Source organism: Physeter macrocephalus, chromosome 17 (genome assembly GCF_002837175.3).
Source record: "Physeter macrocephalus isolate SW-GA chromosome 17, ASM283717v5, whole genome shotgun sequence".
In the NCBI taxonomy this organism is placed as follows: Eukaryota; Metazoa; Chordata; class Mammalia; order Artiodactyla; family Physeteridae; genus Physeter; species Physeter macrocephalus.
Genome location: NC_041230.1, coordinates 11,470 through 38,288, shown reverse-complemented (window position 1 = coordinate 38,288; position 26,819 = coordinate 11,470). Strand labels below are relative to the sequence as shown.

The 26,819-nt window shown below is 52.6% G+C and overlaps 2 protein-coding genes across 5 annotated transcripts in view; one reads left to right on the top strand and one right to left on the bottom strand.

Moving 5' to 3' along the window:
- Window positions 1–12,367, top strand: part of VRK3 (VRK serine/threonine kinase 3) — a 45,503-nt gene extending 33,136 nt beyond the window's left edge. For 2 of the 4 annotated variants that reach the window (XM_024132630.3, XM_028477594.1), the window contains 3 exons: window positions 5,030–5,088; window positions 9,055–9,203; window positions 12,036–12,367. In XM_024132630.3, the coding sequence (XP_023988398.1) occupies window positions 5,030–5,088; window positions 9,055–9,203 (208 nt within the window). In that variant the 3' untranslated portion in view covers window positions 12,036–12,367. Of the gene's footprint in view, window positions 1–5,029; window positions 5,089–7,999; window positions 8,583–9,054; window positions 9,204–12,035 lie in introns of those variants that run through there. The other 2 variants (XM_007112462.4, XM_055078908.1) reach the window with 2 other exon arrangements.
- Window positions 12,368–16,333: 3,966 nt separating this feature from the next.
- SIGLEC11 (sialic acid binding Ig like lectin 11) lies at window positions 16,334–26,435 on the bottom strand. The gene is given in 11 exon segments (XM_024132654.2): window positions 16,334–16,620; window positions 18,369–18,435; window positions 18,937–19,033; window positions 19,270–19,554; window positions 19,847–19,951; window positions 19,954–20,103; window positions 22,587–22,634; window positions 22,834–23,163; window positions 23,280–23,663; window positions 23,751–23,779; window positions 26,419–26,435. Coding segments are annotated over 11 exon segments (1,704 nt in total). The 3' UTR covers window positions 16,334–16,428.
- Between the last annotated feature and the right edge of the window lie 384 nt (window positions 26,436–26,819).

Below are 26,819 nucleotides of genomic sequence, written 5' to 3'. Positions count from 1 at the left end.
ACCGATCGAACGCACACCCAGATGCCATGCCGCAAATCTCACCCTCCTTCAGGTTTCAGCTTAGTCGTCACTCCCCAGGGAGCCCTTCCCTCGCCCCCACGGCATCAGGTCTCCTGCTTGTTCACGCTCAGAGGAAGGGACACGCGTCACATTGGCCTGCCCATAGTGACCTGTTCAAGGCTGACCTTTATTGTATACTGTCCCGCGCTGGGCAGTGCACCCAGTACTCGCCTGTGTCATCCTCAGCGCAGCTCTGAGGTAAGTGCTCTCATGATCTGAAAGCACAGAGAGCTTAGGTAATCAGCCCAGGTCACACAGCTGATCAGAGTTGCTCCCAGGTCATTTGAGTCCAGAGGAGGCCCTTTCACCTGGAAGCTGGTATCTCCCAAGTGTGGGAGGCTTATCGCACGTGGATTGGTGGTGTTTGGATGCAGCCGTCCTCCACTCACCAGATACTCACTGAGCACCTCCCATGCACCAGGCTCTATTCCAGGTCCTGGGGATACAGGAGTAACTAGGACAAACATCCCTGCCCTCAGGGAACTCGCATTCTAATGGGGGAGATAGACGGTACAGAGATAGTGAAACACACAGCATGGCAGAGGTCAGACGGTGGGGGCCGTCAGGTCGGAACCCTGGGTAGCCATCAGGGGGGCTGTCAGGGTGTGGACATGCCTGCTCTTTTAGATTTAAAGGCCAGGGCAGGTCTCATGGCAGTGGTGACAGATGAATCACCTCCAGAAGGGCAGTGAGGCAAGTAGGAGGTCCCACCTCGGTGCTTATGTGTCCCAACATCTCTGCTGAAGGACGAAGAGACAGACAAAGAGAGAGCAGCCTTCAGCTCCCAGGTTTCCTCTGCATCAGAACCTGCCAGAACATGAGCCCATTTCCCTGCTTTCTTAATTTCTTTCTGCACTTATTTTCTGGTTTTCCAGTAGTTTTCCATTTTTGCATTGAAGCCAGGTGAAAACGAGTCACAGAATTAGCAACACACGTAGTTGAAGCCCACAGCCCAGCCGCTAAAGCGGTTAAGTGAGGCTGAAGTTCGTGAACTGCTCCTTGAAGCGCTCTGCTGTGTTAGTGACGAGGCTGAGTTGCTCTTACGAGGAGACCCCGAAAGACTGCGGCTCAAACGAGGTAGATCTTTACTGCTCCCTAACAGTCCCGAGGTAGGAGGCCAAGGGTTGTGGGGCACCTCGGCCCCCCTCATACTGGGTGCGAGCTCTAGTGCCACTGACTCCCGTTGCTTTCAGAGGGCAGCACCGAAATGACGTGTCTCTTGGTCACGTGACCACCCCAGGCTGCAGCGGGGGCTGGGAAATGTCTCCAGCCTATGGCTGCCGACGCCTGGGATTCTGCCATCACAGGGGAGAAGTGACACCGGGCGCCAGGTAGCGGACTCCTCCTCAGCGCCCCCTTTAGTCGGATTTCTCTGAAGGCAGGGACGGCGTCAGCTCTCTTGTCACTGTGTTGTTCGCAGTACAGCGCTTGGCACGTCAGGGTCAGGCAGATGCAACCCTAGCCCTGGAAGTTCCCAGGACGGGAGGAGACACGCAGGCAGGAAGTGAGCGGTGCCTGTGAGGGTGGAGGCAGCCCCGGGGCATTTGGGGAGCAGAGGGGAGGCACGTGACCTGGCCTCGGGCCCCTGGGAGCCCTTACCCAAGAGACGCCTGACCCGGTCTGCCGAGGAGTTTCCCAGGCAGACAAAGGGGAGGCAGGATTTCTGGGCAGACGGCATGTGACGTGTGAACTCTCTGTTCGTTCATTCGTACATTCTGAACCTGCTTCCTGAGCCTCCACTGGGTTGGACTCTCCCTCCCCCTACCTCCTCTAACTCCTAAGAACAGTCGTATCTCCCTTCCACCTCTCTCCCACCTTCCCCTTCACAGGAGTTAATCAAATGTGACTGTGGCACGCTTCACTAAGAGGCTCTGCCCTTGCCAAGTCGGACGCAGAGTAAATAAAATAGGTCTTAGTAATCACTTTCATATCAGTGACTTCAGGATAAGTCAGAGTTCCTTCCAGAACCCCAGATCCAAGCCACGATCACAGAGCGGGGGCGGGGAACATGAAGATGCTCCACAGGGGGCATCAGTGGTGATGTGGGACTCATTCTAGACACCCCCAGCCCAGCCTCTGTCGGTTGACTTGAGGCAGTAACCAAAGGGCCCACAAGGGGGCAGTGTTGCCACGCGCACGTTTTCCGGAGCCCTAACCTGTCCTCTCCGACGTCTTACTGGTGTGCGTGGCTTTTTTCCATTCACTCAGCAAATATGTATTCATTTTTTTGAAAGTTCTAGTTCATGACAGAATGAATGAATAAAAGAAAGAGGAGGGCTTCCGTGGTGGCGCGGTGGTTGAGAGTTCGCCTGCCGATGCAGGGGACGCGGGTTCGTGCCCCGCTCCGGGAAGATCCCACATGCCGTGGAGCGGCTGGGCCCCTGAGCCATGGCCGCTGGGCCTGCGCGTCCGGAGCCTGTGCTCCGCAACGGGAGAGGCCACAGCAGTGAGAGGCCCGCGTACCGCAAAAAAAAAAAAAAAAAAAAAAAAAAAAAAAAGAGGAGAAGCAATTTGATTCCCCATGGCTTTCGGTTGTGCAAGGCCCCCAGCTGGGAAAGCACAGACTCCGCGGTCGGAGTTGGTCCCTGGTCTCAAGGCTGCCGCTGGGCGGGGAGGTCCCACGAACACAGTGACAGCCTGTGATGGGAGAATTGCTCTCACAATTTACAACGTCCTCAGGCTGGCGCAGCCCTTTTCTGCCATCGCTTACTTGCTCAGTCATTTACCACATACACCCTGAGGCTGCTGGGGAGGGACAAGGGTCAGACCCAGCCCTTCTTGTGCACACATGACAGTTGCTGTAGGGGATCCGTGGACCTAGGCGCAGGGTGTGCAAACGGGCAGGGATCCGTTTCCTCCACCTGCAGGGGTCCAGGGGAAGCTTCCAGGGGACCAGCCCTCCAGCCATGTCCAGAAGGGAGAGCAGCCACTTACTGGGGGTCAAGGTGGGGAAAGGCTGCCAAAGGCAGAGGAGCAATATGTACAGAGGCCAGGAGATGTGGGTGGATGTGTGACATGGTTGGGGGGCTAGAAGGGGTTTGGTGTGACTGGAGTATGAGATGGGAGGGAGGAAGCAGGGACACAAAGCCACAGGGGCTGGTGGCTTTGGTGCCAGAGGTTTCCCAACAGGGCACTGGGGAAGCACAGGAGGGCTGTGAACAGGGGGGGAGGGCAGGGTCCACTCTGGGCATAGAAAGACTCTCTGGGGCTGTGGGTGGGGGGTGCATGGAAAGCTGGGGAGGAGGCTGGGGTCCAGGGAGAAAGGGTGAGGCCTGAGCTGGGCTTAGAGCCATGGACAGAGGTGGGAATGGGGCAGAGAGTGTTGGGGAGCGGGCTTAGAGCCATGGACAGAGGTGGGAATGGGGCAGAGGGTGTTGGGGAGCAGGAGGGTGGGGCTTGGGGACTTCTGGGCTGTGGGGGTGGGGAAGGGGAGGACAGCACCCCATGCCTTGGTGGACAGTGGGGAGCCAGCCCGGTGGCCGGCCCAGGCCAGAGGAAGATACAGGAGGCCAGGACTCTGAGGGTGGAGCCGAGGAAGTGGATGAACTTTCATTTTTCCTTCTTGCTTTTTTTTTTAATTGAGGTAGATTTACAATAGCATGTTAGTTTTTTTTTTTTTTTATAAATTTATTTTATTTATTTATTTTTGGCTGCATTGGCTCTTTGTTGCCGCATGCGGGCTTTCTCTAGTTGCAGAGAGCAGGGCTACTCTTTGTTGTGGTGGGCGTGCTTCTCATGGAGGTGGCTTCTCTTGTTGAGGAGCACGGGCTCTAGGCATGCGGGCTTCAGTAGCTGTGGCACGAGGGCTCAGCTGTTGTGGCTCACAGGCTCTTGAGCGCAGGCTCAATAGTTGTGGTGCATGGGCCTAGTTGCTCCGCGGCACGTGGGATCTTCCCGGACCAGGGATCAAACCCCTGTCCCCTGCATTGGCAGGCGGGTTCTTAACCACTGAGCCACCAGGGAAGTCCCCAGCATGTTAGTTTCATTATACAGCACAGTAATTCAGTTATATGTATATGGGTATATATATGAATATATATGTGAACATATATATACTATTTCAGATTCTTTTCCCTTATAGATTATTACAAAATATTGAGTAGAATTTCCTGTGCTATGCAGTAGGTCCTTGTTGGTTATCTATTTTATATATAGTAGTGTGTATATGTTAATCCCAACCTCCTAGTTTATCCCTCCCCCCCAGCTTTCATTTTTCTTGAGTGGTCCAAGAGGGTGGGTGTGTGTGTGTGTGTGTGTGTGTGTGTGTCTGTGTCTGTGTATTTATACATGTATATGTATACAAATATGTGTGTGGATAGACAGATAGTTGATCCTCATGATTCACAGATTCTGTATTTGGGAATTGACCTCTTCACTAACATGTATTTGTAACCCCAAAAGCAATACTTGGAATGGCTTTCAAAGTCATTCTCAGACACGCAGAGTGGAGAAAATTGAGTTGCCCGAAGCACGTGATCCTAGCCGAGGTTGAACAAGGCGACACTCTGCCTTCTTGTTTCAGCTCACAGGTGTCCTTCATGTGGTCTGTTTAGTGCCACATTTTCCACACTTTTACGCTTTTTGGGGGGAGATTTTGCTGTTTAAAATGGCCCCAAGCATAGTGATGAAGTGCTAAGTGCAAGGAAATACGTGTGTGAGATGAGCATCCTTCAGGTGTGAACTATAGGTGCTGCTGGACCAGAGATCCACGTGAGTGAATCCACATTTTATTAAATAAGAAGTCTTTAGGCACACAGGTAAAACCAGGTGATGTATTGATCAGCTGGTAAAAATGTCGCGGTTGGAAGCTGTGCTTCTGGTAAACTCCTGGCTCAGAATTCGCTCCTTCAGTGTCTAAGGCATAACTACTGTGAATAATGAGAACTAGGGCACATCTACCAGACGTCCTGTTTCAGAAAGTTGCTCTCCTTCCCTAAAAGGCCTTTCACATGTACCTCTGTCCTCTCAGGTTTCTTGACAACCCAGAAGGCCTCGTGGGACAGTGCAGTCGCTGGACCAATACCTCAGGTATGTCCCAAGGGGAGGGAGCAGGCGGGGGCCATGGAGGGACTGGGGCTCAGGCCCATCCCGGGGATGCCTCTCTTTACACCCCTCTATTTTCCTTCTTTGAGTTTTCCAAATCACACATGTATTTGTGCCCCTTGTAGAAAAACAGAAATCTTCCCCCAAATTTCAGAAGTGTGTCTGAACAATAATAACAGCAACACACACGCACATGCAACCCCACACACATAATGTGTGGGGTTTTTTAATGGAATCATATTATGTATATTGGTCTCGGACTTACTTTTTCATTTAAGAAGGTGATACCTTAGAGATTTCTGTGTCAATACTTGTAGAATTTTATGGGTATTTTTTTTTTATTGTGGTATAATACACTTAACGTCAGTTAAAACTACAGTTCTGACTCATTAGTCAGTCCTTAAATCCATTTAATGGGTCAAAAACAGGATTTTTAAAAATTAAAAAGCAGACAAAAAAATATGAATGCCTTACAGAAGTTAAAGAAATGCCGTATCTTCAGTGATACATATTTATACTCATATATATGTATGTGAGTAATGGGTTATAATTAGAAATACATCTTATATTTATATTTTATATTATAAAATGTATTTCTAATTATATCTCTATTTCCGTTTTGTTTATAATTTCATTTGGGGTTTTTTTGGTTTTTTTTAGATTCCACATATAAGCAATATCATATGATATTTGTCTTTCTCTGTCTGGCTTACTTCACTTAGTTTGATAATCCATGTTGCTGCAAATGGCATTATCTGATTCTTTTTTTTGGCTGAGTAATAGTCCATCGTGTGTGTGTGTGTGTGTGTGTGTATATATATATATATATATATATATGCCACGTCTTCTTTATTCATTCATCTGTCGATGGTCATTTACGTTGCTTCCCTGTCTTGCCTACTTTAAATAGTGATGCTATGAATATTGGGGTGTGTGTATGTTTTTGAATTAGAGGTTTCTCCAGATATATGCCCAGAGGTGGGATTGCTGGATCATATGGTAGCTCTATTTTTCGTTTTCTGAGGAACCTCCAGACTGTTCTCCATAGTGGCTGCACCACTTTACATTCCCACCAACAGTGCAGGAGGGTTCCCTTTTCTCCACACCCTTTCCAGAATTTATTATTTGTAGACTTTTCGCTGATGGCCATTCTGACCGGAGTGAGGTGATACCTCATTGTAGTTTCGACTTGCATTTCTCTAATAATTAGCGATGTTGAGCAGCTTTTCATGTAAACCATCATTTTTAAAGCCAATCCCTATTACTGGAGATTGAGGCTGTTTTTGTTTTGTTTGGGGGAGTGTTTTTTTCCAGCGTCCCTGCTATAGGACGTCTACATTGCTCTCTAAACATGAGGCAGAAAGACAGCCGGAAAAGGATAGTTTATCCCCTCCAGCTCTGTAAGGACTCATTTTTAAATTACCTGAAATCCCTGGATTCAGATCATGTCTCTGCTGCTCAGGTCACTCTCCCCTCCAGCCTCGGGCTCTTGCTCCGTAAGAATGAGCCCCATTGGCAGTTCCCTGGTGGTCTAGTGGTTAAGATGCCAGGCTTTTACTGCCGAGGGCCCGGCCAGGTTCAATCCCTGGTCGGGGAACTGAGATTACGCTAGCTGCGCCAGCATGGACAAAAAAAACAAAAACAAAAAAAACACAAGGAGCCCCACGGTTAGTTTATTACAGCTCTGCTGATTCTAAGCCACTCACGGGGAAGTGGAGCCGGTGGCGCCAGTGGGGCTGGTGGGGCCGGGCTTGGGGTGGGCGGGGCCCGGGGCCCGAAGAAAGTTCAGCCCCAGGTTTACCAGCCTCTCTGAACCTCCGCCTCCCCACGTGTAAAATGGGGCCACTGATAGCCCTCACCTCCCGAGGTTTGTCCCAAGAATTCAGCGTAGAACTGGGCCCAGGGGTGCTGCCTTAGCTTCTGCTGCAGCCCTAATTAAACGTGCTCAGAGCCAGCCTGACACAGACATTGCTCAAGTGGGAGCTATTATGATTACTGTATTGGTTTCATAATTGGCACTTTTAAAAAGTGTAATAATGGCATTGTGCTATTTAGGGAAAACAAACAACAAAAAGGCTTTATCTTTTAAAACAGCTTCTATCTTTTAAACTCCGTCCCTGGGGCAGCCAGCCTGGTTTTGTAAGCCAGTGAACTACGTTTTTGTGGGGTTTTTTTGGCTGCGTACCCTGACTTGCGGGATCTTAGTTCCCTGACCAGGGATCCAACCCGTGCCCCCTGCAGTGGAAGCACGGAGTCATAACCACAGGACTGCAAGGGAATTCCCCGAAGAATTGTTTTACATTTTGAAATGGCTGGGAAAACAGTCAAGAGAAGAACACTTTGTGACACGTGAAACCTGTCTGAAGTTCAAGCTGCAGAGTCCATAAATAAAGTAGTCTTGGTGCATAGCTACGCCCATTGGCTTCCTGCCTTCTGTGGGCCTTTTGTGGGAGAACTGCTGAGTTGGGTCCTGGCCACAGAGATTCCCGGCGTACAAAGCCAAAAATATTTATTCTCTGGCACTTCACAGTAAAAGCTTGCTGGCTCCCATTTAGAGATACCCACCAAATAGAGATAAAATCGTATAATCAGCCTGGATTTGCTTTAAAACAATACAGGAGGGGGAAGGGGTAGGGGTTTTGATGAAACAAGACGGGCATGAGTTGACAGCTGATGAGACTGGGTGACGGGTACGCTGCTGTTCATGGTACCGCTCTCCTGTTGCTTATGTTTGATGTTTTCCAAAAAAACTAATTTAAATCTAAGTGGTCATGGCAGTGTGGGGCACAGAGGAAGCACTGAGCAAATGGGAACCACGGCTGAGACCCTCTAGGCAGAGCCCCTCAGGCTCTGGGTTGGGTACCCCTCTCAGGCTCCTCCCGTGTCTTGACCACAGAGACCCTGCAGAGGTACCTGAAGGTGGTGATGGCCCTCAAGTACGAGGAGAAGCCGCCCTACACCACCCTGAGGAACAATCTGGAAGCCCTGCTGCAGGATCTGCGGGTGTCGGCCTACGACCCCTTGGACCTCCAGGTGGTACCCTAGGTGCGTTCCAGTGGGAAGAGTTTGTGAGGCTTAACCCTCTCCCCAGCTCCCACCGCTGTTTCCACCGAAGCCATTTGATGTTTATACTCCAGGGGCCAACTTCCCAGTGAGCTGCTGCCTTTTTCCACAGGATTCTTGAACCTTCCAGCCCCTGGGCATCACAAGTAGCACAAGTAGCAGGAACTCGACTCAAACTGGCTTTAAGGAAAAGGGCAATTGATTGGCCCTTGTCACTAGAATATTCCGAGGGGGAAGCTTTAGGTGTGACTGGATTTGGGATCTGGAAGTTAGCACCGAGATGTTGTCAGTCTCTCTCTGTCTTTCTCTGTCCCTTCCCATCCCCCCGTCCCTCTACGCATCCACCTGCAGTCTCTGCTTTCCTTTGGGTCACCCCCGCCAGACCCCATCTCTCCCCCGCAAAACCCCTGGCTCTGTGTCCAGTGCCTCACCTTGCTCGTGTGTGTGTGTGTGTGTGTGTGTGTGTGTGTGTGTGTGTGTGAGATGACTCTAATGTTTGACTGCAGTAAGCATGCACATACAGGAGGTAGGGGAGCTAACGCCCAGGAACTAGAAAGGCCACACAGTACAACACGTGGACGAACACGTTGACAGAACATTCCACATCTTTATAAAAGGGGCTGTATTGGTCCTTTTGCCTTTTTCGTTGTTGCTCCACTGAGCCACGTGGCCATTCCTTGGGATAATGGGGCAGGGCACTTCATGCTGTTTGGTTCCTTCCGCCACAGCCTTGCAAGCTCTTCCGTGGTGGAGATGAAGGATGCTCTTTAGAACGCCAGTGCCTGGGTGTTTGCTTGCTTTGCCAGGGTTTTGTTTTCCAGACAAAACACCTTGAACACCCGTGTGCACACAGGCCTGAGGATGGATTTCGTTTGAAGGAGCTAACAGAGACCCTGCAGAGGTACCTGAAGGTGGTGATGGCCCTCAAGTACGAGGAGAAGCCGCCCTACACCACCCTGAGGAACAATCTGGAAGCCCTGCTGCAGGATCTGCGGGTGTCGGCCTACGACCCCTTGGACCTCCAGGTGGTACCCTAGGTGCGTTCCAGTGGGAAGAGTTTGTGAGGCTTAACCCTCTCCCCAGCTCCCACCGCTGTTTCCACCGAAGCCATTTGATGTTTATACTCCAGGGGCCAACTTCCCAGTGAGCTGCTGCCTTTTTCCACAGGATTCTTGAACCTTCCAGCCCCTGGGCATCACAAGTAGCACAAGTAGCAGGAACTCGACTCAAACTGGCTTTAAGGAAAAGGGCAATTGATTGGCCCTTGTCACTAGAATATTCCGAGGGGGAAGCTTTAGGTGTGACTGGATTTGGGATCTGGAAGTTAGCACCGAGATGTTGTCAGTCTCTCTCTGTCTTTCTCTGTCCCTTCCCATCCCCCCGTCCCTCTACGCATCCACCTGCAGTCTCTGCTTTCCTTTGGGTCACCCCCGCCAGACCCCATCTCTCCCCCGCAAAACCCCTGGCTCTGTGTCCAGTGCCTCACCTTGCTCGTGTGTGTGTGTGTGTGTGTGTGTGTGTGTGTGTGTGTGAGATGACTCTAATGTTTGACTGCAGTAAGCATGCACATACAGGAGGTAGGGGAGCTAACGCCCAGGAACTAGAAAGGCCACACAGTACAACACGTGGACGAACACGTTGACAGAACATTCCACATCTTTATAAAAGGGGCTGTATTGGTCCTTTTGCCTTTTTCGTTGTTGCTCCACTGAGCCACGTGGCCATTCCTTGGGATAATGGGGCAGGGCACTTCATGCTGTTTGGTTCCTTCCGCCACAGCCTTGCAAGCTCTTCCGTGGTGGAGATGAAGGATGCTCTTTAGAACGCCAGTGCCTGGGTGTTTGCTTGCTTTGCCAGGGTTTTGTTTTCCAGACAAAACACCTTGAACACCCGTGTGCACACAGGCCTGAGGATGGATTTCGTTTGAAGGAGCTAAGCAGATTGCTCTGCCTGGGGGCTGTACTCACTCATTTACACTCCCCTGAGCACTGAGTGAGAGCGTACAGGAATCTGTGGAAGGTCAAAATTATACACTCGGTTCACTTGACGGTTCATTTTGGCGAGGCGGCCCGGATGGATCCTGAGGAGAAGCTTCCCCAAGGCCCTCCCCTGTCCGTGGGGCTGTCATTCCTCTCACACGTCTGTCTGGATTCAAAGCTCAGTGTCTGTCCAACTCAGCAGTCCTCAGACAGAGGCAGTGTTCCCTCGGGGGCCGTTTGGCAGTGTCTGGAGACATTTCTGGGGGTCGCGCCTGGGGAGAGGTGCTGCTGGCATCTCTGCTGCCTGCCGTGCCACACACAGGCCGCCCCGCTCTCAGCAGCGCCGTGGCCGAGGAGGCAGGCCCACGTGCGCCTTGAGGAGCATATCCTGTGCGTGGCAGCCTGTCTCCCACAGTGGTCTCCTTCCCTTGGCGCCTTGACGACAGGGGCTCCTTCGGCCCTGCAACCATTACTCACATCCCAGAGCTGAAAACACGAGATAACGTGTGTGTCCAGCTCTTCACACAGTGCCTGGGTGCAGAGCACTCCACAAATGCCAGGTTGTTTGTCGGTTTGTTGGTTTGTTCAGTGACCGAGCAGGCTCCCTGCCTTAATCACAGACACTCTCCAAAAGAGGAGGCGTGACCTCCACCCAGCTTGCCACCCTCCCAGTCTCTGTCCCCCCAGCCCCCAGCTGTCCCGAGAGACCTTGGGTCCTCCCAGACCCCTCTCCGCCCCCAGCCCCGTCCCTCCAGGTGGTTGCGAAGTCTCTTCTAGCCCTCTCCTCCAGGCTCTGCCTCTGCCCACATCCCCCAGTGTGGTCACCTGCTGGCGGTGAGCTCCGGGAGGGCCGGGTCACGCCCGTTTCTGCATCTCTGTGTTTCCCACTCACATCACTGGCCTGGCTCATAAGCATCCCACCCATATTTACCGAGTGGGTGAGTCCAGCCTTCCCGTCAGTGCTGGCCTGTCTTACAGTACCTCCCTGTCCCCCACCCCCAGTACCGTGGAACTTTAAAAGCTAAAGACCGAACGGCCCCTTTCAGGATCATTACAGCTCCCTCTCTGGGGACCACTTACTCAGTGCCAAGTTTGTCCCTTGGTTGGGAACTTAATGAAGAGATGCTCCTTAAGGAGCCCAGGGACTTTGGAGTAGCTTGAGGATCACCTTGCCTCTGCCTTGGCCCGAGCGCCCAACCACCCCTCAGATGCTAGGCCAGGCCAAGCTCAATCCTACCTCGGGAACTTTGCACTTGCCATTCGCACGGTCTGTGACGATTTTCCCCTTCTTTTTAAATTTATTTATTTATTATTTTTGGCTGCGTTGGGTCTTTGTTGCTGCGCGCGGGCTTTCTCTAGTTGCGGTGAGCGGGGGCTACTCTTCGTTGCGGTGCGCGGGCTTCTCATTGCGGTGGCTTCTCTTGTTGTGGAGCACGAGCTCTAGGCACACGGGCTTCAGTAGTTGTGGCTCGCGGGCTCTAGAGCGCAGGCTCAGTAGTTGTGGTGCACGGGCTTAGTTGCTCCGCAGCATGTGGGATCTTCCCGGACCAGGGCTCAAACCCGTGTCCCCTGCATTGGCAGGCAGTTTCTTAACCACTGCGCCACCAGGGAAGTCCCTCCCCTTCGTTTTTGCGTGACCGGCTCCTTCTCATCACTGCCTCTCAGATCCTGAGGCCTCCCCTTGTCGCCTTCTGGAGGGAAGCACGTGTTTAATCTGTCGTGTCTCCACGCTTCTCCTCCAGATTGTAAGCCCAGCAAAGTCTTCTTGTTCCTCTTGTTCGTGGTGGTATCTCGTGTCCCTAGAAAGTAGAAAGCCCCTATCGCACAGTAGGGGCTTAAAGGGTGCTCTTTGAATGAATGACACTGACAGCCATTTTTATCATCTTCTAGAACTTTCAGCCTGCAGTTTGAAATATAAAAATAAAAAAGAAGATATGTGACTCAAGGCCTGCTGTAGAATCACAGACAAGCTTCTAGAAAGATCCCTCGAATGTGCATTCCTGCCACTTCTTTAGATCATCTGTCTAGATCAGCCTCAGGGAACCCGGAAGTTAGGCTCAGATACTGTGAACTCCCTCCTTTGACCATCCCTCCCTTCAGCCGGCCACTGGTGTTTTAGACGGAGAAGACCCCCAATTCACAGACGGGGGTTGGGCTGGTCCTCTCAGTAAGGACGCTGCCATTGGCACCACTATGCTTTAACAATAAATTGTTTCATTGGAGCTTGGAGGGTTGAGTGTCTGCAAAAGAAGTTCCTTTTGGAAAAATTTAGCTCATTTTTTTTCTCCCACCCACCCATCCCTTCAACCTTTCACCCAGCCATCCGCTCTTTCATACATCTGTTCACACTTTCAGGCAGACGCTTATCCATCCATTCTCTCACTTGTCTATCCATCCTTCCATCCATCCCTCCATACACTTGTCTATCCATCCCTCCATCCATTCACCCTTTCATCCATCCATTCATTTACTACTCATTCTCCCATCCACTTACCCTTCTTCTCTTCCATACATTCACCCTTCCCTTCATTCGAGAAATATTCAGCAGGCAGTTCTTGAGGACATGCTACATGACATGCATCCTGCTGCACAGAGGACCCCGATGAACCAAATGTGCCTGCCAAGGTCCTTGAGCTGCTGGAGCCTGCAGTCAAGCGGGAGGAGACGGTGTTAAAGGGAGACGACTCCAGATGGTGATCAGCACTCCGAAGACAAAGCTCGGGCGGTGATGGAGAGGGAGAGGCCTCGGGACAGGAGGGCGCCTTTGGGGAGAGCCTGGACTCAGAGGGACCAGGGAGGAAGCTGTAGGAGGGTAGTCAGAGGAAAGGAGGGCCGGGGGAGAGATGTCAAAGGCAGGCTGGCCAGCAGCATGTGGCAAATGATTAGACTGGGAGAGGTTAAGGAGGAGGAGATAAACCCGCCTCCCCGAATTTGACCTTGGATATCTTAAACCATCCACCCTGCTTTGAGATGGGGAGAATCAAGAGGCCGGATGGGGGAAGAAACTGCTCTGAGACGCCCTGATTCTCTCCCTGCTCAGGAGAGGAAAGGAGATTAGCAGACTGATCATCATTTCCTGGCTGAAAGGAAGTGTGTGTAATCCTTTCCGGAAGGAGGTATTCCTTAAGGAGAGAGAAAACCCATCAGAAAATCCCGTCTGTGTTTATGAGCCCACAAAAGAAGAGGGACGTCAGCCACCCTTCAGGGCCCCGGATCAGGCAAGAGGGACGGCCGCAGTCAACCCCCGCCCCTCCCGTCATCCTGCCCTCGGTGCACTTGGCCAGGCCAGTGTCAACGTCCGGCAGCCCCCGTCCTCCACCCTTCTCTCTGAGCGAGCAAAGGCAGCGAGACCCAGCGCTGCTCAGACACTGGGAGAATCCCTCGGTCCGGGCGGAGCAGCGAGAACGTGGGCGATTTCCCTCCCTGTCAATGAGCCCGCTTTAATCTGTCTCCAGGGCCCAGGTTTTGGCAGCTCATCCCCCAACCTCTGAAAGAGGAGGGTGTGGTCACCGGCCTTAGGTGAGGATCACAGGGCCCAGGGGAGTGGAAGTGACTCACAGGCCTCCGTGCGGCCGACAGTGGCTGGAACCTGTCCTCTGTCCCCTCCACCCCACCTCTGCCCCAAAATGAAACCCTGGCTCAATGTTAGGCAGACATTTGTGGTGCTGGGGCTGTGGGGTTTTAAATAATTTTTACTGCAGGGCACCTCTGAGCCTTCAGTAAACTCAAGTTGTTACCAGAAGGGGTCCCCTTCCAGGGCCCGAGAGTGAGGTCTAACACTCAGAAATGAATCGTCCAAGGAGACACATGTACTGACAAAGCAAGAGACTCTATTGGGAAGGGGCGCCCGGCGGAGAGCAGCGGGGTGAGGGAACCCAGGAGGACGGCTCCGCCACGTGGCTCGCAGTCTCAGGTTATATGGTGACGGGGTTAGTTTCCGGGTGGTCTCTGGCTAATCACTCTGACTCAGGGTCCTTCCTGGTGGCACGCATCTCTCAGCCAAGATGGATTCTAGCATGAGGCTTTCTGGGAGGTTGGCAGGACATATTACCGACTGGCGTCTCCTGACTGGCTTCTCCTCCCTCGTTTTGGCCCCTCCTGAATTCTCCCGCAAGCACCGTGTTGTTTATCAGGACCTCCTGTCGTGAGACAACTCATGCAAGCGGTTATTATCGTGCTTGGCCAAGGCGGGCAGTTTCGGTCAGTGGTTCCCTAACAAGGTGTGGGGTTTCCGCTCCCAAGAGGGGCCGCCCAGTAGGCAGCTGGGAAGGACACATCACTTCCCTTCCCTTGTGAAATATTTTTCTTGTGAAAAAAGATTGCTTCTAAGGCTATTGCAAGTAAAATTCCTTCCGGATGAGACCTCAGAAACAATAGCACATGTTTGCAGAGACTTTCTTATGGATGTTAAACAAAATTCAGCTGAGTACCTTTTACAGATCTAATTGGCTCTGTTCAGTGATTCCTGAACTGAGCAGCGTCCTGTCGAGCAGATACAACAGACCTTGAAAGACTTTTAGAGGCAGAAGGAAGCAGGAACAAGAAAGTTCTACTTGGCAAAAAAAAGCAGGTTGCTTATTGCAAACTTGCTTTTCTTCCGGGGACGGCAGGGGTCTGTCAGGCACATTGCTTAACTAATTCTGATCAGGTGATTCCTGATTGATGGTTTAAGATGCCATTTCTGGAAGAGCCGACACTGTCATGAAGTCTCTGGTGACGTGGGGCTTAGCATAAGCAACTCTATTTTGGGCCTGTTGTCTTATTTTTAACACCCAGTTGGAAGTTAATGGGGAAGTTTTTACTGCTTTGGTGGAGAGTCTACAAATGCAAATTATGATGGGTTTTGTGAAATGTTTCACATCTACGTTGTGAAACGTAGATGATTTCTTTTTTTTTTTTTCTTTTTTTTTTTCGGGTACGCGGGCCTCTCACTGCTGTGGCCTCTCCTGTCGCGGAGCACAGGCGGCACGAACCCGCGCCCCCTGCATCGGCAGGCGGACTCCCAACCACTGCACCACCAGGGAAGGCCCATTGATGATATATTTTTAACTGAATTGCTATTAGTTTATTTATTTTTTAAATTTATTTTATTTATTTATTATTGGCTGCGTTGGGTCTTCGTTGCTGGGTGGGCTTTCTCTAGTTGCGGCGACTACTGAGCCCGCGTGCTGCAACTACTGAAGCCCCCGCGCCTAGAGCCCGTGCTCCACAACAAGAGAAGCCACCACAATGAGAAGCCCGCGCACCACAGCAAAGAGTAGCCCCCACTCGCCACAACTAGAGAAAGCCTGTGCGCAGCAACAAAGACCCAGTGCAACCAAAAATAATAAATAAATAAATAAAATTTATAGAAGAAGATAATAATAATCCATGGGAATTCCCTGGCAGTCCAGTGGTTAGGAATCGGTGCTTTCACTGTTGAGAGTGTGGGTTCAGTCCCTGGTTGGGGAACTAAGATCCCACAAGCCACATGGCACGGCCAAAATAAAAATAAAAATAATAAAATAATAAAATAATCCATGGGGAGAAGCATATTTCATTGCTTACTTATAATTTCCAGGGTCTGTTTAGCCATAGACTTATGCAAATTAAAAGAACAGAGGACTTCCCTGGTGGCACAGCGGCTAAGAATCCGCCTGCCAATGCAGGGGACACGGGTTCGAGCCCTGGCCCGGGAAGATCCCACGTGCCGCAGAGCAACTAAGCCCGTGCGCCACAACTACTGAGCCTGTGCTCTAGAGCACGCAAGCCAAAACTACTGAGCCCGCACGCCTAGAGCCCGTGCTCTGCAACAGGAGAAGCCGCTGCAATGAGAAGCCGTTGCGCGGCTTGATCAATGTTAAATGGACGCTCAACGGAAAAAAGAACAAAATCAGTTGGATGTGACCCCCGTAAAAACTATATTACAATGTAAATGGACACAGACTGGAACTGCAAAGAATTTTATAAGCAGATTCTGCAAAACAAGAAACTTAAGGAGAACCAAAATATCAAGGACACAGAATTCAAGAGGTACCCTTGAATCCTTGATTTCAGTTAATCAGTGAATGATTTTTTTTGTCTGAGAAAATACACAAATTGAGTGTCCAGGAAGCAGGCTCAGAGAGAGGCCAGTACGCAGTGTATTGGGAGGAGGAAGTGCCCCAGGGGTGGGTCCCTGCGGAGGGGAGGGGGAGGGGGCAGGTGGGGCAGAGGAATGCGATGCAGCCCAACGACAGCCCGACAGACCCAGCCGAGGCTTTGGGGAGCTCTGGTGCCGGGAGGTCTCCAGAGCTGGGGGTCGTCATTTACGGATCTTGATCTCAGCATATTCGGTGGTGCTGGCGGCCTCCTGGTCCTGAGGCTCCCGGGGCCTCAGCGTGTAGAAACTGAGGGAGGTGTAATGGAGCTCCTGTTCCTCCCCAGAGGTGGGGGCAGCCACCACTGGTGGGGGCAGGTCCAGGGGGCTGCCTGGAGGACACTCATGCTGGTAACCCTGAGTAGAGGGAAAGAAGGGGGTCATATTAGGATAACAGGGCTGGAAAGAGAGCAAGGGGGGTCCATAAGTAAACCTGAAAGCTGAACATTCAGTCTTTCATCTATTCATTCCAGACATTGGCGGAGGCCCCCATTCATTCATTCATTCATTCATTCATGCAACAAATGCTTGAGAGTAAATAATGCCTGGCCCTTGGTAATTAGTTGCCAGTCTCCTAGATTCCTCACAACAATCTACTTGGGAGACACTATTATCCCCATTTATCAGGTGGAGAAATCGAAGCTAAGTAAATATCCCCAAATCACACATTTAGTCATTGGTAAGGCCAAAATTTATGCTAGATCTTTCTGACTCCAGTGCTGCCTTATGGAAGAGCTCCCCTGGTGCCAGGCTCTGGATATTCAGTGAGGAACAAAGAATACACCATTCCTGACTTCCTGCAACTTGCAGGGGGGTGGGGGGGATGGCGGGGAGCAGGTGTTAAAGCAGTAGTCAATTATATTACTATATAATTGCAAATTAAGATGGGACCAAAATGGGATGGATGGTGTGAGGACAGGGATTTGCTCAGACCTGGATGGCCCTTCAGGGACCACTCAGCATTTCAGAGATTCAGGCAAGCACAATCACCCAATTGCATTATGAACCCTAAAATCAAAGGATCTTGTTGTGCCAGAAAAGGTTAACCTTGCCCAAAGAAAATTTGACCCTTTGCCCCAGCACCTGGGAGGGAACCTCTAAGCCCTTGAAATGTCTTGCCTGATTAGAGTGTCTTTGTTCACCCGGGTCTTGGCCCACACTAGATGGTGTAACAATGTGACAGATGGTGGGGGCCTTGGGTCACACAGTATCACACCTCTGCAGAGACTGGACACTAAGTTAAGCCATGTGGGCAGTCAGCCATGCCAACGTAACCAACTCCCAATAAAAATGCTGGGTATGGGAGAATTCCTTGGCCGTCCAGTGGTTAGAGCTCCTCATTTCCACTGCAGGGACACGAGTTTGATGCCTGGTCGGGGAACTAAGATCCCACAAGCTGCACAGTGTGGCCAAAAAAGAGAGAAAAAAAAAAACAAACTCTGGATGTGAAGGCTCAGGTGTGCTTCCCTGGCTGGCAATAGCCCATACATGTTATCACACATCATTGCTGGGAGAATTAAGCACTTTCTGCACAATTCCACTTGAAAGAGGCAACTGGATACTCGTGCCTGGTCTCCCCCGGGCTCTGCCCCATGTGCCTTTTCCCTTGGCTGATTTTAATCTCTATCCTTGTCCTGTAATATACTATAACCATGAGTATAAAAGCTTTCAGTGAGTTTTGTGAGTCCTTCTGGTGAGTTATTGAAATTGAGCTTGTCTTGGGGACCCCCAAACTTGGTAGTAGACAATAATTATTTTGGGGAGAGCCTTGTGGCATCCTGTCTTGGGGAGGTGAGGTAGGAAGTGGGGGGAAAGTGGGTCAGCGGTCCAGAGAGAAAGGAGGAGGTGGGGGTAGGGAGGGCCCAGTTGGAACTGAATACAATCAGTAAGATGGCTGGGTTGTCCTTGGCTCTGAGAGAGGAGACAGAGAGCAGAGGGGAGGGTGCTCCCAGGTCACTGGGCTGGGTGACTGTGTGGACAGGGTCCAAGAGGAAAAGCCTATATGGGTCATGATGATCGTCTAAGTCATCGAGAGGACTGCAGCCATGGCCGTGCTCGGGAGATAGCCAGATGGGGTCCTGAAGGACAGAGCACTCATTACTCACCTGGGAGCTGGGACCCAGCATGGAGGGCTCATCCTTCTCACCACGTGCCTTCCTGAAGGTCTTCACTCTGAAAGGGGAAGCCAGGACCTTTCAACAGCCCAGCTGGCTCAGAGCTTGGAGGGCGACTACTGTCCTCCCTGCTTAAGAGGCTAGAAGGGCTGGGACTTCCCTGGAAGCCCAGTGGTTAAGACTACAAGCTTCCACTGCAGGGGGCATGGGTTCGATCCCTGGTCGGGGAGCTAAAATCCCAAGTGCCGCACGGCGTGGCCAAAAAATAAGAAAAATTTTAAAAATAATAATGATAAGGAGGCTAGAAGGGCCGACCGAGGCCAGGAGGTAGGGGGTGTGCCTCATCTTATTGACCTTCGCAATGAGAACGGGTGCCCTTCATGGATGGCTAGGATGGAGGGGTGGGGACAGACCCCGCTCTGATTCCCTGACCCAAGGCCCAGTTCTCCAAAGCTCTGCACCATCCATATTCCTCCAGTGGGGGCTGCCTGGGATTCCAGAGCTCAGACCCCTTCCCTCCCCCTGCACTTGCCTCCCTCCCCCAAGAGATGACACTCACGTGAAGAAGATGAGGCAGGAACAGAGACTGAGCAGGCCAGCGATGCCAGCTCCTCCGACGGCCCCCAGAACGAATTCTCCTCCAAGCTTGGGCTTCCCTGCAGATGATCGGGGTGTAGGGTGACTCCCCTCCAAGTCCCAGGACCCTCATGCCCCTTCCTCCCACAGAATTTGAGCTCTCCTCTTCTTCAGCCCCCAACCAGCCAAAGAACAGGACGCTGCTCCCACCCGTCTCTCATTCCCTCCCGTCCAGGCCCCTCTCCCCACAAGCTCCATCTTCAAAGGATGGAGACTCCTTTCCCCCTAAGCCTCTGCCCCCAACAGGCCCCCTGACCTGGCAGCAGCTGGACAGTGGCGCTCTGGGCCCCGTGGCTGTTCTGGGCCTCGCAGCTGAGTCTGAGGCCAGGGCTGAGCCCCTCGCTGAGGCTCAGGGAGCTGTTGGCCCAGGGCCCAGCCGAGCTGGAGGTGACCTTGAAGGAGGCGTTGCTGAAATTCCCCTCCAGCAGCCCCTCCCCCAGCCGCCAGCGCAGGGAGGGGGCCGGCTGGGCTCGGGAGGAACAGATGCAGTGCAGACCCTCATCCTCCGGGGAGCAGGAGGGTCCCAGCAGCTGCGGGGGGTCTGTGGGGAGAGATGGGAGGGGTCAGAGGAGACTCTCCCCTCCCTAGAACCCAGGCGTCCTTCCCTCAGGTGTGTTCCAGCTCACTTTTCACAACCCCCCAGCCGCCAGCGCAGGGAGGCGGCCGGCTGGGCTCGGGAGGAACAGATGCAGTGCAGACCCTCATCCTCCGGGGAGCAGGAGGGTCCCAGCAGCTGCGGGGGGGTCTGTGGGGAAGGAGAAGGGTCAGCGTGCTCTCCCCTCCCCTGGACCTGAGTGTCCTCTCCCTGGGTGTTTTCCCTCCTCCCAGCTCACTCTGTACAGAGAGACGCACGGAGGTCCACAGGGAGCCCTGAGGATGCTGAGCTCGGCAGGTGAATTCGCCTTCATGGCCCGACTCCACCCGGGGCACTTGCAGGACCCCGGGTTCGAGGGATGTGAGGGGTTCAGGGTCCGGCTCCCCCGGGACCAGCTCAGTGTGGCTGGGGGGTTGCTGTCGGTGACACAGGCCAGGCGCAGAGATTCTCCTTCCAGGACGGGAAGAGATGAGCCATTCCCCAGGTATTTCAGCTCTGGAGAGAGAGAGAGACAGAGACAGAGACAAAGACAGAGACAGAGACATGGAGAGAGACAAAGACAGAGAGAGAGAGAGAGCTGAGCCCAGGCTATGAAGCCCTGTTTCTATTTCTCTCTCCTTTCTACTTTTTTTTTTTTTAAGTTGGGAAGGAATCCCACAAGTAGTTTTTTAAGCAGCTTTATGAAGCCTTTTTTTTTTTCTCCTTTCTTTTTTATTTTTTTTTAAGTTGGGAAGGAATCCCACAAGTAGTTTTTTAAGCAGCTTTATTGAGATATAATTCACATACCATGCAACTCCATTTACATACCACCTAAAAGTCATGCAATAACCATCACCACAATCAATTTTAGAACATTTTCATGACCCCCACAACACTCTGCACCCCTTAGCCACCCCCCCCAATCCTCCCATCACCCCAGCCCTAAGCAACCACTAATTTCTGTCTCTATGGATTTGTCTCTTCCGGCCATGGCGTGTAAATATCCAGCTTCTTCCCCTCAGCATGATGTTTCCAAGGTTCATCTACGGGTGTCACTGCCTCATTCCTTTTCGTGGCTGAATCTCAACCATTGTCTGAATAGACCCTGTTTTGTTCATCTGTCCATCTGTGGATGGACGCGGGTTGCCCCTTAACTTCTCTGAGGCATTTGCCCTCATCCACGTTTCTCTCCTTCGTTCCTGAACTGCTCACCATCCGCCATTCAAGTATCCAAAATTCAAGTCCCAGATCCTTCAAGGCTCTTCAGGACCTGGTCTCTACCTCCACCCCTCCTTTGCCCCGGTTATCTCAGGATAAATAGGGCGTTCACATCTCGCATTCTAAAATTCACAGAGGAAGGAAGGGGTGTCCAGAATGGAGTCCCTCCCACACTGACTCCCCAAGTGACAAATTCCTCTTGTCCCAGGCAACATTCATTGCCAGTTTCTTGTATGGCCAGTCCAGAGCTATTCTGTCATAGCCTCATCTAGTGGCATCTACAGTAGACATCCCTGAGGGACCTCCCTGGTGGTCCAGAGGTTAAGACTCCACACTCCCAAGGCAGGGGGCCCAGGTTCCATCCCTGGTCAGGGAACTAGAGCCCACATGCCACAACTAAAAAGAAAAAAAAAAAAAGATCCTGCAGGCCGCAACTAAAACCCAGCACAGCCAAATAAATAAATTAATTAAAAAAAAATATATATATATATATATATATACATACCTCCCTGAAGCCCCACAATTATGCTCCTGGCCCTAAAACTTATAATCTCATAACTCAGAGTAGGGACTGTGACCCAGTAGATCAGCACCCTTCAGGAGCCGGTTAGAAATGCAGATAGGCAGGCCTCCCCGGGCCTCCAGAGTAAGAATCTTCATTGTGAGAAATGTGTCTGCTCAATCAAGCTTGAGAAGTTTTGCCCAAAAGAAAGGCTATTCTGTTCGCCCAGGGAATTGGGGAGTGTTTGAAGGGACATTCCCAGGAAAACTAAAATCAATGAACTCAAAACGCTTGTCAAAAGTAGAATGGAAAAGAGAAAAACAAAAACAAAAACAAAAATGGAATGGAAAACTAAGTTCCGCAGTGGAATGGTCTGTCGACAAGGAGACATGGTAATTACAGCTCCAAGCACTGCGGGTGAAGGTCAAGATCATGAGATGCTGCCACACCAAAGTCAAGGCAGCTCTGACACAGAAAATCCACTCCCAGGTACAGACTCAAAAGAATTGACATCAGGGACTCAAACAGTTACTTGTACAGGAATGTTCAGAGCAGCACCATTCACAAAGGCCACAAGGTAGAAACAACCCAAATGCCCATCAACAGATGGATGGAGAAACAGATGGTGGTCCATCCACACAGTAGAATATTATTCAGCGGTAAAAAGGAGGGAAGTTCTGGGCCTCCCTGGTGGCGCAGCGGTTGAGAGTCCGCCTGCCGATGCAGGGGACACGGGTTCAAGCCCTGGTCCAGGAAGATCCCAAGTACCGCGGAGCAACTAAGCCCATGCGCCGCAACTAGCGAGCCTGCGCTCTAGAGCACGCCAGCCACAATTACTGAGCCCACGTGCCACAGCTACTGAAGCCCGCGCGCCTAGAGCCCGTGCTCCGCAGCAAGAGAAGCCCACGCACCGAAACGAAGAGTAGGCCCCTCTCGCCACAACTAGAGAAAGCCCGCGCGCAGCAGCAAAGACCCAAGGCAGCCAATGAAATCAATAAAAAGAAGAATCACACAGAATTCAGTGTAGTGGCTTTCTCCGAGGCCAGAAGGGAGGGGCTAAAATCGGGAGCTCCAAAGGTGGGGACGATCTTCTAGTTCTTACCCAGGATGGTAAGTACCACCCGGGGTCTTCCTTTTATGGTGTTTCCTCATAATTTGCATATGTTTGACAAATCGTCTTCGCACGAAATGAATAGTAAATAAAAAACAATCTGTCTAGGGGTGAATGGGGGCTCACCCGTCTCTCCCACCCCCGCTGTATCCCCGCGGCCCTCCCTACCTGTGCCATTTCCTCGGGAGATGCTGATGGTCAGGTTCTGGGGGGCGTCTAGGGCAGAGAGACGCAGTGAGGAAGAGAGTCAGAGCTGACCCTTCCGCGCCCCCCACCCCCCAGGAGGCACAGAACTGGAAGCACAGCAGAGCAGGACCTGCATCCTTCCTGCAGACCCTCCCAGCCCCTGGCCTCCGGGTCACCAGCGCCCATTCCCCGCCCCGCGAGCGCCCCGCCGTCCTGGCCCCGCGCTCACAGGACACGTTGAGCATGACGGCCCTCTCCGTGCTCACGCCAGCCCTGCGGAAGGTCACCCGGCAGGTGAGGTTGGTGCCGTGGTCCTGCGGGACAGGGGTGAGCAGGATCTCCGAGGAGTTATAGGCTCCCTTCGAGTCCAGTCCCGGGGGGCGGAGGGCAGCCCCGGTCCAGGAGATAGTGGGCGGCGTGGCCCGGTCACAGGCCCCTGGCACGGAGCACGTCACGTGGCTGCTAGAGCCGGACTCCAGGGGCTCCTTGATGTAGATATCGGGGGTCCGTGTCAGCGCTGGAGAGGAGAGAGGGAGAAGCCAGACCCCAGAAGGGACCCCTGTGTGTGCCCAGCCCTGCTGTGACCATGCGCCAGTGTCCCCCTTAGAGGTTGAGGGACAGGGGGTCCGTCCTTCCCCCCATCCCTGTTACCTGTTCCTGGGGACCCTTCCGTACCTGTCACGTTCACAATGAGCAGGTTATTTTTGTAACTATGTTTCACATCACCTCTCATCAGCTGAAAATAATAGTTTCCACTGTCCTCCTTCTTGGCGTCTGTGATGCCCAGGGAGCAGTTGTTCGCCCCAGGGTCCCCGAGGAGGTGGAATGGGATTTTTCTCTTCTTTTTTACTCCCCTGCCTGGGTTGTTTGTGGCCATAGGAAGATCCATCTGGGGTGCTCTATCCCCTTTCCGGAACCATTCACCATAAATGGGTGTAGAGTCGGTCCGGCCAAGCGAGGGATAAGAGACAGTGCAGGACACAAGGACACACAAACCCTCCTGCACTGTCACCGACTCCTGCACTTGCAGCTGGTACCACGGATCCTGCTGCAGGGACCCTAGGGGGACACAGAGGCTCAGCTGCAGCTCCAGCCCCAGCCCCGTCCCGGCCGGGACCCTGCTCTCCCCACCATCCACTCGCTCACCCTCCCGTAGCAGGGACGGCAGCAGCAACCTGTCCATGTCCAGGGGGCCAGGAGTTCCCAGGACTGTCCAGTTTCTGGACCTGCCTGTCTGTCCAGGAAGGAAGCCCCAACAGGAAGCTTCTGGGGGAGAAAGGGTCAGTGACCATCCACAGATGAGTCAAAGAGGAAGATTAAAAAAAAATATATATATATATATATATATACATACCTCCCTGAAGCCCCACAATTATGCTCCTGGCCCTAAAACTTATAATCTCATAACTCAGAGTAGGGACTGTGACCCAGTAGATCAGCACCCTTCAGGAGCCGGTTAGAAATGCAGATAGGCAGGCCTCCCCGGGCCTCCAGAGTAAGAATCTTCATTGTGAGAAATGTGTCTGCTCAATCAAGCTTGAGAAGTTTTGCCCAAAAGAAAGGCTATTCTGTTCGCCCAGGGAATTGGGGAGTGTTTGAAGGGACATTCCCAGGAAAACTAAAATCAATGAACTCAAAACGCTTGTCAAAAGTAGAATGGAAAAGAGAAAAACAAAAACAAAAACAAAAATGGAATGGAAAACTAAGTTCCGCAGTGGAATGGTCTGTCGACAAGGAGACATGGTAATTACAGCTCCAAGCACTGCGGGTGAAGGTCAAGATCATGAGATGCTGCCACACCAAAGTCAAGGCAGCTCTGACACAGAAAATCCACTCCCAGGTACAGACTCAAAAGAATTGACATCAGGGACTCAAACAGTTACTTGTACAGGAATGTTCAGAGCAGCACCATTCACAAAGGCCACAAGGTAGAAACAACCCAAATGCCCATCAACAGATGGATGGAGAAACAGATGGTGGTCCATCCACACAGTAGAATATTATTCAGCGGTAAAAAGGAGGGAAGTTCTGGGCCTCCCTGGTGGCGCAGCGGTTGAGAGTCCGCCTGCCGATGCAGGGGACACGGGTTCAAGCCCTGGTCCAGGAAGATCCCAAGTACCGCGGAGCAACTAAGCCCATGCGCCGCAACTAGCGAGCCTGCGCTCTAGAGCACGCCAGCCACAATTACTGAGCCCACGTGCCACAGCTACTGAAGCCCGCGCGCCTAGAGCCCGTGCTCCGCAGCAAGAGAAGCCCACGCACCGAAACGAAGAGTAGGCCCCTCTCGCCACAACTAGAGAAAGCCCGCGCGCAGCAGCAAAGACCCAAGGCAGCCAATGAAATCAATAAAAAGAAGAATCACACAGAATTCAGTGTAGTGGCTTTCTCCGAGGCCAGAAGGGAGGGGCTAAAATCGGGAGCTCCAAAGGTGGGGACGATCTTCTAGTTCTTACCCAGGATGGTAAGTACCACCCGGGGTCTTCCTTTTATGGTGTTTCCTCATAATTTGCATATGTTTGACAAATCGTCTTCGCACGAAATGAATAGTAAATAAAAAACAATCTGTCTAGGGGTGAATGGGGGCTCTCCCGTCTCTCCCATCCCCGCTGTATCCCCGCGGCCCTCCCTACCTGTGCCATTTCCTCGGGAGATGCTGATGGTCAGGTTCTGGGGGGCGTCTAGGGCAGAGAGACGCAGTGAGGAAGAGAGTCAGAGCTGACCCTTCCGCGCCCCCCACCCCCCAGGAGGCACAGAACTGGAAGCACAGCAGAGCAGGACCTGCATCCTTCCTGCAGACCCTCCCAGCCCCTGGCCTCCGGGTCACCAGCGCCCATTCCCCGCCCCGCGAGCGCCCCGCCGTCCTGGCCCCGCGCTCACAGGACACGTTGAGCATGACGGCCCTCTCCGTGCTCACGCCAGCCCTGCGGAAGGTCACCCGGCAGGTGAGGTTGGTGCCGTGGTCCTGCGGGACAGGGGTGAGCAGGATCTCCGAGGAGTTATAGGCTCCCTTCGAGTCCAGTCCCGGGGGGCGGAGGGCAGCCCCGGTCCAGGAGATAGTGGGCGGCGTGGCCCGGTCACAGGCCCCTGGCACGGAGCACGTCACGTGGCTGCTAGAGCCGGACTCCAGGGGCTCCTTGATGTAGATATCGGGGGTCCGTGTCAGCGCTGGAGAGGAGAGAGGGAGAAGCCAGACCCCAGAAGGGACCCCTGTGTGTGCCCAGCCCTGCTGTGACCATGCGCCAGTGTCCCCCTTAGAGGTTGAGGGACAGGGGGTCCGTCCTTCCCCCCATCCCTGTTACCTGTTCCTGGGGACCCTTCCGTACCTGTCACGTTCACAATGAGCAGGTTATTTTTGTAACTATGTTTCACATCACCTCTCATCAGCTGAAAATAATAGTTTCCACTGTCCTCCTTCTTGGCGTCTGTGATGCCCAGGGAGCAGTTGTTCGCCCCAGGGTCCCCGAGGAGGTGGAATGGGATTTTTCTCTTCTTTTTTACTCCCCTGCCTGGGTTGTTTGTGGCCATAGGAAGATCCATCTGGGGTGCTCTATCCCCTTTCCGGAACCATTCACCATAAATGGGTGTAGAGTCGGTCCGGCCAAGCGAGGGATAAGAGACAGTGCAGGACACAAGGACACACAAACCCTCCTGCACTGTCACCGACTCCTGCACTTGCAGCTGGTACCACGGATCCTGCTGCAGGGACCCTAGGGGGACACAGAGGCTCAGCTGCAGCTGCAGCCCCAGCCCCGTCCCGGCCGGGACCCTGCTCTCCCCACCATCCACTCGCTCACCCTCCCGTAGCAGGGACGGCAGCAGCAACCTGTCCATGTCCAGGGGGCCAGGAGTTCCCAGGACTGTCCAGTTTCTGGACCTGCCTGTCTGTCCAGGAAGGAAGCCCCAACAGGAAGCTTCTGGGGGAGAAAGGGTCAGTGACCATCCACAGATGAGTCAAAGAGGAAGCTCGGAACTGCAAATGTCTGGAAGACATCTCTTCTGACTTCTCCTTTCATAGATGGAAGCACCAGCGCAGAGAGAGGATGCAGGGTTGCTCTAAACCCTGACCCCAGGAAGCAGCCACCCCGGGTCAGCCTAGGGGGAGGGCGGTGCCGGGAGTGGGGCTCTCCCAGGAAACAGGCGGGGAAAGGCTCCAGGTGAGGTGCTGGAGGCAGGGATTCATTCATTCATTCATTTATTTTCATTCATTCATTTGCC